Raw genomic sequence first — 10,626 nt, 5'->3', positions numbered from 1 at the left:
AGAGAGAGAGAGAGAGAGAGAGAGAGAGAGAGCAGGCGGGCTCCCAGCCACAATCGTTCTCCCTTGCCTTTCTGTCTCATCCTCTCCCTTCTGCCTCACCAGATCCTCATAAAGCTAATTTCCTAAACCTGCAGTGAACACAGAGGGGTCCAGGTCCAAGTCCTTGGAGGCAGCGGGCCTCCTCCACCATGGTGAGAATGTGATCGGAACTGCTGGGAACCCCGTGGTCTGGCCAGGACATATACTGTAGCTGGTGCACAGAGCGGGATTCCTGAGCCGGGAACAGAGAGTGGAAAAAAGAAAAAAGAAAAAAACATGTTTATTGATCACCTACTACAGTTCTAAGCTTATTCCATTTAAATCCACCAGATAAGGAAGGAGACTAAGAGGATTTGCATAGCATGCACAAGGCTGTGAGCTCCACCCTCAGCACCATAGAGACAAGCAAGTCCATTGTGTACTAACTGAGGGTGACAGGAACGGACTGGAATCATGAGTGTCCATTTACAGGAGAAGAGACAGCTCGTCCCATGCCAGAGTCCCTTCACCTTTTAACGTTTCGATACCTTCTGGAATGTAACCTGAAGGGTCCTGAGAGTGATGTCTGCATTCAGTGTTGTCTCCTTTGTCTAAGCGCCATGTGAGAAGGGGACAGAGAAAACAGAAGAGAAATAGAGATCTTAATAACACACTTCACATTTCTAGAAAGCAAAGGTTTGGGGTTTGGTTTTGCTTTGGAGACAAGCCTTGCTGTAGAGCGCAGACTGGCCTCAAACCAGAGATCCTCCTCTGGATCCGCCTCTCATGAGCTGGGATGGCAGGTGTGCACATGAAAGTAAAGCATTCTTAATTGAAAATCAAACACTAAAAACATTTTTAAAACTCTTAGGCCTGCGGTGCCGTCTTGCATTCCCAGGATTCCTGGCTTAGCCAGTGGTTGAGACTGGAGACCTTGCTGGGCACGTCCTACAGGTCAGACTCTGGTGGACAAGCTTAGTGTGTCTGATTCCCATTCCTCGGGAAATTTACATTTTATATAAATTTTATATTTATATTTTTATATTTATGTTTTATTATATTTTTGCTTCCTTTTTCATTCTTATTACATGTGGGGTTTTTTTTTAACCTCAAAAGAATTTTTTTTAATGGTTGCACAACCAATGATGATATGTCCTTTAGGTATTATGCTACTGTAAATGTAGCCACATATTTTTTAATTCAAATAAATTTCTATACTGATGATATTTTTAAAATTTTTTTGGCCCAAATTTCTCCCAAAGCATTCAAGGAAACTATTGTGAGAACTGGGAAAGAGGAATGAGTATACAAAACAAACGAATCCTTTTACAGGGAGCATAAGAGAGTCCTATTGTTCTGTAACACAATGGTCTCCTTGCATTTGTTAATGGCTAAGTACCTGTATGTGGAGGGATTTCCTCCAGTAAAGAACACTGTAAAACAGGAATTGCAGAAAGGGGAACAGGTCCATTTTGGTTACCGCAGTAACTGTAATCATAGTTAACACTGCTAGGGCCAGGGAACAGCACGTACCCTACATGCATTCTGAGTTTTTCACAGAGTGAGCTATGAGAAAATGGTTCACCTTTCCAAGCCTAGCCCAAGGCTTCTCACTCCCTATGTCTTCCTTGAGATCTCCCCCACTACCCAAGGCCTGCATCTCTGTTCCCACCCCTGCTCCAACTTACCAGGGTGATGCAGAAAGGCCCAGCCTGTAGAGGCTCCTGCTCCCGGGCCCAGTAGCGTTCACACTTCCTCTGGAAAGTAAGGTGAGGAAGGCAAGGAGTGAATGGGGAAGTCACCTTCAGAGCCACTTGTGGAGGCCAGCTGCAGAGTATCACATAAATACTTGCACAGCACAGAAGCTAGCTTCTCATCTTGCCGGGGGGGGGGGTGGGGTGGGGGGGGAGACAGTTCAGGATATCCTCCTATGGCCTGGCACTGTAACTAATCGCATGGACCACTATGTATCATAGACCCATGCTCTGCAGGGTGGTGCCTTGTCACTAAGCTGTAGGAACTAAGGAGGCAGGTAGATCTCTGTGAGTTTTACACTAGCCTGGTCTACACAGCAAGTTCCAGGATAGCCAGGAATAAAATTTACAACTTTGAAATTTTATATCATATTTTTTCTACTTCTTGATGTTGTACGCTTGTTTTCATTTATGACACCCAGTGATTCCATTTCATTAAGGAACCCAGTGATTCCACCATGCCGCAGAAGCACGGATCATGGCTTAGCATGACAAAGAATTTGCAGGGAAGAGAGGCTGTGCAAACAGAAGCCAGGGAAAGAGAAAGCGCCATGTGATAAAATATATAGAAGAGTCTCCACTGCCTTCCTAGAAAAGTAAAACACTTGAAACACTTTTTAACCAGAGTCAACACAATCAAGCACTGGACTATGCAACACTGAAAACCCAGCATCCTCTGTCCTTGACAAAGATGTAGCAAAATGTGGCTGGTTACCATGGGGATAATCAGAGAATGGGAAAAGATCCATAAGCAAAGGGGGAGGAAAGGAGAAGAGGAAGTGATGGAGGAGGGGAGAGAGGGTGAGGGGGGGTCAACATGCAGGCTGGAAAAGAGAGAAACAAAGCTTTGCTCTATATATGACGTGACTCATTTTCATGGGGAAGCTACTTAAGAATGCATGCCCAATAAACTCAGTAAGGTCGCTAGAACAGAGGACTATCAATTTTTTATTATTATTCAGTATAAGCTATTTCATGTGTCATAAATGAAAACAAGCGTACAACATCAAGAAGTAGAAAAAATATGATATAAAATTTCAAAGTTGTAAATTTTATTCCTGGCTATCCTGGAACTTGCTGTGTAGACCAGGCTAGTGTAAAAATCACAGAGATCTACCTGCCTCTGCCTGTCAAAGGCATGCACTACCAGGCTGGGCAGTTCTTTCTTTCCTTTTTTTCTTCCTCCTCTCTTTCTTTCTTTCTTTCTTTATTTCTTTCTTTCTTTCTTTCTGTCTGTCTGTCTGTCTGTCTATCTTTCTTTCTTTTTCTGTTTGTTTTTTTTTTCTTTCTTCAAAACACTGGCTCTACCACTGAGCTACATCACAAGGTTTCTTTTTTCTGTTTTTTTGAAACGGGTTTCTCAGTGTAGCCTTGGCTATCCTGGATCCTGATCTATAGACCAGTCTGGCCTCGAACTCTCTTGCCTCTCTAGTGCTGGCCAGCTAAGTACTTTTATCCAGAACTCTTTCCACTCAGTACTAAAAACAATAACACAATTTTAAAATGGAACCTGAATATATGTCTGTCCAGAGAAAACACACAAACAGACAAATAAACACATGAAAAACAAAACAAAAATGAGTGGGGTTTTTTTTTCTTTTTTAAGATATATTTTTTGCCAGGTGGAGGTAGGCAGAGCTCTGAGTTTGAGGCTAGCCTGGTCTACAGAGTGAGTTCCAGGGCAGCCAGGGCTACACAGAGGTACCCTATCTACAAACAAACAAATAAGGACTTATTTTTATCATTTTTAATTGGATGTTACAGGCCTGTGGATGCAGGCAACTGCACAGGCCAGGGTTGTCAGGTGCCCTGGAGCTGGAGTTCCAAGTCCTTGTAAGCCACTTGATGTTGGTGTTAGGAACCAAATGTGGGTCCTTTGCAACAGCAGAATACACTTTTAACCATTGAGCCATCTCTCCATCCCCATGAGTGGGAAGGAAATAACTGTTGACCTGGAGAGATGGCTCATGGGTAAGAGAGATGGCTCTTGTTCAGATGCTGAACAAGAATGAGGATCTGAATTCAAAGACCCAGCACCCATGAGAGATGACTGGTATACCCCTGTAACTCCAACATCATAGGGGCAAAGAATGAACGGAGGAGCTCTAGGGCATGGCTGCCAGCCTAGCTCTAGGCTAAGAGAAACACCCGAGTCAAGGAAAAAAAAGCAGAAAGTGGATAGCGCAGGACACATGACATCCTCCTTTGATCTCTAAATATGTGCACACCACACAATGAATGCATACAAAATAGCAAGGGTGGCTGAACATATGGAGAGACTAAAACCGCTAGCCAAGAGAAGCCGCAAAGTTCTAGCCACTGGGGAAAAAAATTTAAACAATTCGGCTGCACATTTATATTCAAATAATTGAAAAAAATAGACAGTTCGAGAGAGAGAGCGCTCAGCAATTAAGAGTGCCGCACAACCATGAACACTGGAGCACAGATCCCAGCACCCATATAACAAGCTAGGCACCTTTGTATGCCTGTAGCCCCAGCTCAGCGGTGGGCAGAGACAGGGAGATCTCTGGGGCTTGCCAGCTTCTAGCCAAACTGAGAAAATTCAAGGACTGAGTTCAGGGAGGACCCTTAAAGGAACAGAAGAGCCAGCCGAGTGTCACAAGTCTTTAAACCTAGCAACAGCAGAAGCAGCGGGGCAGAAACAGGTGGATCTCTGTGAGTTCCAGGCCAGCCAATGCATGAGACAGAGACACACATCCATAACCACACATAGACATGCATTGACTCACACAAATGAAAACGAAAGCCAGAAGCAAACATAAACTGTTTTATCAGTGTGTGCCAACAGTGGTCTAAAAGGGAGAGCAGCCCAACTGTCTATCAGCAGCTGAATGGGTACAGGAAACATGACACAAAGCCATGGCATATTCAGTCTTACAGTGAATGACATTCTGGTGCACATGACAACATGGACAGACCTTAAAACCATCAAGGGAAAGGAACCAAAAACAGGACACATATTTTATAATCCCATTTACACGGTGCAGCTAGGACAGGCAACAATGGGGACAGAAGATAACCAGAGGAGGAGGAGGAGTTTATGCTGTGTGTGTGTGTGTGTGTGTGTGTGTGTGTGTTTGAATGAAAGTTAAATGTGTTTGGGTGCCCAAGGAGGCCAGAAGAGGGCATCATATCCCTTTGGGGCTGGAGTTATAGGCAATTATAAGCTACTTGATGCAGGTACTGCCTAGGAGTTCAGGTCCTCTACAGAGTAACAAGTGCTCTTAACCTCCAGAGACATCTTTCAGTCCCTTACATGGCGATTTTTATGTTTAATTATATTTTACCACAAGGTTTACAAGACCCAGTTAGAGATTCCCTCATATTTCCAACAATGGCTATAATGGGGGTAGGGGGGCAGGGAACAGGGGTAACAGGCAGAATGGCTCATAGGTAAAGACACTTGTTGCCAAGTCAATCCCAGGGACCCACATGGTTGAAAGAGACATCCACTTCCCAAATTTGTCTCTGATCTCTGCCCTATTCCATGGCACGCATGTGCACACATGCACATGCCCCTATACACAGTAAGTAGAAGGTTTTCAAAATGAGAAGGAATTAGAACTGTTGGCGAGAATGTAAGGAGATGAGTTGTGTACTGTGGATGGAAATGTAACTTGACACAGCTACTCTGGAAAATGGCCTGTCACTTCCTTAAACTAGAGTTAAAATTAGAGTTCCTCTATGACCTAGCAATTCCACCTAGTGCAAACTCTAAGTTCATGTCCACACAAAGGCTTGCGTACGAAAGTTCACAGAGGTGTGATTCAGAGAAGCAATCCAGCATCTACAAACTGCTCAGAGGAGGAGTGAGATGTAGGTGGTACGTTCAAGGTGCTATTCAGCAATCAGAAGAAGTACACTAGGGCCATGCTTCAGGATGCAAGAACCGAGAACACAAAGAGGAAGACGCCAGTCGTGGAAGGCACGTGCCGCACAATTCCATTTCATGTTAAAGATGCCGAGTAGGCAAATCTGCTGGCATCAAAAGGAGACTAGGGGACTAGGGGTTGCCTGTGACTCTAAACATGGGCTGGGACTGCTAACGGGGTGGTGAACGTGTAGATGGTCTCCCTGAGTTGCCCAGGCTGGCCTCAAGGTTTTTTTGTTTGTTTGGTTGGTTGGTTTTTCGAGACAGGGTTTCTCTGTATAGCCCTGGCTGTCCTGGAACTCACTTTGTAGACCAGGCTGGCCTGGAACTCAGAAATCCGCCTGCTTCTGCCTCCCAAGTGCTGGGATTAAAGGCGTGCACCACCACCGCCCAGCAGCCTCAAAGTTTTGATGCTCTTACTTTAGCCTCCTAAGAACTTGAAGTACATACATGAGGGAGCTGGCATGCCTGGCTAAATGGGAGAATTGTATCCCAGTAAGAAGATAGTCAAAGGTAAAAATAATAGCTTGTGGAGGGTCGTCATACTACTGTGACGTACATTTCCCATTTAGAATTATCCCATGTGTTGAGGTAGACAAGAACTATGAAGGAAAATGGTAAGACACAGGAAAGAGTTAGAGGTGGGCATGTGGGGGTGTGACACCACGTGAAGGTCCAGGTAACAGAATGGGCAATGGTAAAACCCATGGCAGAGGACATCCCCAAAGCAGAGCCTTCTCTGGCTCATCCGAGAATAGCCAAGCCCAGCATCCGCAGAGGGGAGTATAAGAAGCAGGCAAGGGTATAGAGAGACCAGGGTGGAGACTCTTCAGTACATGATGTGGGCTGATGGAAATCCCGGGCTGCCAGTACTGTGGGGACAACCCCATGATCAAAAGGAAAAAGATCAAGGCAAAATTAGGACCAGTGGCTTTTGCAGACCTGCAGTGGAGTCAGGCAGGGACTGAACTCTGGTTCTAGGGACAAGAAGGAGACTCCAAGCCTCCCCTCCTCCCTGCACAAGCCTTCTTTGCATTCTAGGAGGCTGAGGATACATACCCGTCCATTTTCTGTCTCTTGACAGGCCATCAGGATTACCTAGACAAAAGGTAAGGAAGACGGAGGCCACTGAGTAAGGAGAAATCGGAAGGACAGGGACTCAGAACCATGCCCCTCTCTCTCTGTCCCGCAAAGCTGACCTTGACCCCAAACTCCCAAACCAGGCGCCAGAAGTCCAACAGAGTGTGAGGCAGGGGTCCTTGTGTCGCAATGTAGGCCTGGCTTCCATCTGTGCCCTGGGAAAGGCCCATTCATTAACGAGATTCTGAAGCCTGTCCCAACCCACCCCAAAGCCACCCCTCCCCTGATCACTAGCCTGACCCGGATGAAGTTGGCATTGATGTAATCTCCATGTCCCTCCTCTTGGAGCAGGGAAAGGATGACTCTTGTCTCATCATCTGGGAGAGGGTGGGACATGTGGAGGGGTGGGTGTCAAGTCACTGCCGCCCTCCCAGGCAAAAGCAAGCAGGGTGACAGCACACTAGTGGAGCTCTGCCCCCTTGTGGCTTCAGGGAGTAATGCAGCTACCTCAAGCACAAGCAATAGCATGCTTTGGGGAGTGGCGGGGGGCGGGGTTTGAGGTGAGGAACGAAGAGTGGGAGGGGCTGGCTGTGGGTGGGTGCGGCCAAATGGGCACTGCCACCCAGCATTTGTGCAAGTGGCACCGATTCCCTCAAGATACCCACTGACTTACATGCTACCACATCTTTGTAGCGGTTCTTGTTCGTGTTCCCACGCCGACTGCCGGCTTTAGTGGAACACACACCTTCAGACTTCCAGGCCACTGAGCGGGCCTTAATGTCCTAGTGGAAGGCACCATGAGCAGAAAGAACAGAGTGAGACCCATCCGTACTAGCATCTGTGTAATAATATCTAGAACAGCAGGTGAAAGTCAGGCTCCGTGCTAGGGGATTTAGACATCCCAAGTGGGGGGCTATCCACTCTCCCCATTGTGCAGATGAACGTTGATGTAGGTAGTGGTCGAGTAACTTGCCAAAGGCCCCACAAGGAGGTACCCCAATAAAGGTTGAATCCAGACCTCTCAGATCTGCACATTCAATCATGTATGTGTACTGTAAATCATAATAAATGTACTGTAAATCATAATAAAATATGCATCATTTAGACCCAAAAGATTGTTCGGTGCTTACAATAAGCACTTTCTGCACAGGCCTGAAGATTTTCTACTCAACCCCTATATCCCACGCCATAAGGAGTGAGACCCGGCACCAGAAAATTGTCCTCTGACTCTACATAGGTGCTGTGGCATGAATAAGACCCCCACCCCCAAAACAAATTAAACTGGGGCCAGGGAGATGCATCAGTGGGTAGAGGTGCTTGCCACCAAGCCAGATAACCTGACTTTCACCCCAAGGTAAGATAGAAGGGTAAAAGTAGCTCTCATGGTTGTCCACAGTTCCCCTAAAACATGTGTGCACACATATAATTTAAACAAGTTCAAAGTCATCCTTGGCTACATAGTGAATTCAAGACCGGCCTGAACCTGTCTCAAGACCCTGTCTCAAAAAAATAATAGGGCTTAGAAAAGATGGCTAAGTGGTTAGGAGTGCTTTCTGCTCTTGTAGAGAACCAAGTCTGGTTCCTGGCACTAGCACTTGCCAGATCACAAGTGCTGGTACCTCCAGCTTCAGGGATTCAATAACCTCTTCCAGCCTCTGAGAGTATGTATATACACACATGCATACATACACATATACCTACATGTGCCAAATAAAAATTAAAAATACTTTAAACAAGAAACAGCATGATAATATGCTATAGATATGAGGTCTAACATATAACATGTAAGAAGATGCTATGGGTGCTTTATAGCTGGTGCATTATTATAACTGGTGAAGAGTACCACTCTTATCGGGTGTTCATAATTGCAATGACTGGCATTGTGTTTGGGCCACCATTCCAAAGTGGTTTACTTATGTTGGTCAGGTTATTCCAGCCCCCAGAGACACCTTCTTCCTACAGTGGGTGTTTTGATTACGGAGGTAGAAAATCAAAGCCCTGGAGTGACTGAGTGCAAGATTCTGCATGGAGCCCTCAAAACTGTTTTCTTCAACCTGAAAGATGCACCACGTGCATGTTTATGCATATCTTTTTGCTTATAAAATTTATACTTTATGCTAATAGTTCTTCTGTTATAGCATTTACATATGCAAATTATCTAGACTCACATTTAACCTATCCATATGCTTGTGTGTATATTTACTTATTAACTTAATAAATTTGGTTTGGGGTTTTTGTTTGTTCGTTTGCTTGCTTGGTTTGGTTTTTTTGGTTTGGTTTGGTTTGGTTTTTGGTTTTCGAGACAGGGTTTCTCCGTGTAGCCCTGGCTGTCCTGGAACTCACTTTGCAGACCAGGCTAGACTTGAACTCAGAGATTCACCTGGCTCTGCTTCCCAAGTTCTGAAATCAAAGGTGTGTGCCACCATCACCCTGCTGTAAATTTTGTTCTTATTAATGTTTGTTGTATCTGTTGTGGTATTGTGGTTGGTTTGTTGGGTTTTTGTTTGTTTTGCTTATTTAGTTAGTTGGGGTTATTTGTTTGTTTGTTTGTTTTTTGATTGTTTTTGAGACAATGTCTTCCTACATAGCCCTGGCTGTCCTGGAGTTCACTGTGTAGACTAGACTGACCTCAGACTTACAGCAATCTTACTGTCCCTGCTTCCAAGTGCTAGGATTAAAGGCATGCACCACCAGAGTTTCACTGTTACTGGTTTACATATTGGCCTGTGTAAACTATCTTTTTCATTCTTTGAAACAATCTCCAGAGTATTCCAGAGTGGTCACAAAATTATGTAACTCAGGCTGGCCTTGAACTCATGGTTATCCCCCCAGTTTTAGGCTACCAACTGCTAGAATTAACAAGCATATGTCACCATGCCAGGCTGCAATGTCACACTAATTTTTATATCTTTATCATTTATATTTCTAAGTTTGAGATAGTGTATTACGTATTTGGATCACGTCACTCTATTTAAAATACGTCATTATGTGTTGTGTGCCATGGCAGTTGAGTGGCAGTATCTCTCACAAGCTTGATTGGTCCGAGGTAACGTTTACAACCTTTGTAAACCATATTAAAGGCAGGTGCATACAGTTAATATAGCCAGTGAATACCCAACTCGTGCTAGGTGCATCTACCCAAACCACCTAATTTTCAAACCCGCTTGTCTTTTAGCATTCACAATTCAAAACAGGTGAAAATGAGGTCAGATCTCCCAGGGCCACAGTTCTGAAAAGCCCTAGGATAGACTGGAAACGCGAAACCTAGGCTAGGCGACAAGTTTCCTTGTTCCTCTTTCTGCTGCCCCAAACCACTTCCTCCCTGGGATTACAAGGTGACCCAGGAGTGGCCCGGGTTGGGGACTGGAGTCCAGCGCAGGTGTGCTGCCTCCCTCCCCGGCGGAAGCCGGCCCCGCTAGGGAGAAGATTGCACCCGGAGCTCGACACCGACACCTGAGTGTGTCTGGCTCCTCCTAGACAGTAGCCGTCTTCACCCTCCGGGCACCTGCGGGTAAAGTGCGGAAGGCTGGGAGAGTCAGGGTGAGAGAAGTGCGGGAAGAGGAAAGCGGAGAGCAGCAGGGAGGAGACGCCCCGGGAGCTGAGAGGAAAAGGCAGAGCTTTCATATTGCACAGGTGGACAGCCGTGGGGAGCGCCTGGCTGCGAAGCTTGATGGCTGGAGTGTCACTCACGCTGAACTCACGAGCGAGGATTGCCCCCTCCCGGTAGTCCCGGGCCTCCAGCTGCTCCAAGAAGCTCCTCACCAAGTCCGTATGGCGACTCATGTCGCGACCCGCTCGTGAGGTCTCCACAAGGAGTGCTCCGACTCCGAGAATTTAGCCACTGCGAGGCGGGGCCTCCATTCCAGCAGCCAATGAAGACCG

The 10,626-nt window shown here is 46.0% G+C and overlaps 1 protein-coding gene across 2 annotated transcripts in view; it reads right to left on the bottom strand.

Annotated features, from left to right (window-relative positions):
* Window positions 1–10,624, bottom strand: part of Ptpn18 (protein tyrosine phosphatase non-receptor type 18) — a 14,086-nt gene extending 3,462 nt beyond the window's left edge. The window contains exons 1-8 of one of the 2 annotated variants that reach the window (XM_021169332.2): window positions 10,435–10,624; window positions 7,418–7,526; window positions 7,045–7,121; window positions 6,864–6,959; window positions 6,724–6,762; window positions 1,707–1,775; window positions 567–629; window positions 129–271 (exon numbers count right to left, since the gene is read on the bottom strand). In XM_021169332.2, coding sequence (XP_021024991.1) covers window positions 129–271; window positions 567–629; window positions 1,707–1,775; window positions 6,724–6,762; window positions 6,864–6,959; window positions 7,045–7,121; window positions 7,418–7,526; window positions 10,435–10,527 — 689 coding nt within the window. In that variant the 5' untranslated portion in view covers window positions 10,528–10,624. The remainder of the gene's footprint in view (window positions 1–128; window positions 272–566; window positions 630–1,706; window positions 1,776–6,723; window positions 6,763–6,863; window positions 6,960–7,044; window positions 7,122–7,417; window positions 7,527–10,434) is intronic. The other variant, XM_029471067.1, reaches the window with a different exon arrangement.
* Between the last annotated feature and the right edge of the window lie 2 nt (window positions 10,625–10,626).

This window comes from Mus caroli, chromosome 1, assembly GCF_900094665.2.
Source record: "Mus caroli chromosome 1, CAROLI_EIJ_v1.1, whole genome shotgun sequence".
Lineage (NCBI taxonomy): Eukaryota > Metazoa > Chordata > Mammalia > Rodentia > Muridae > Mus > Mus caroli.
This window is presented reverse-complemented; position numbering and strand designations above follow the sequence as displayed.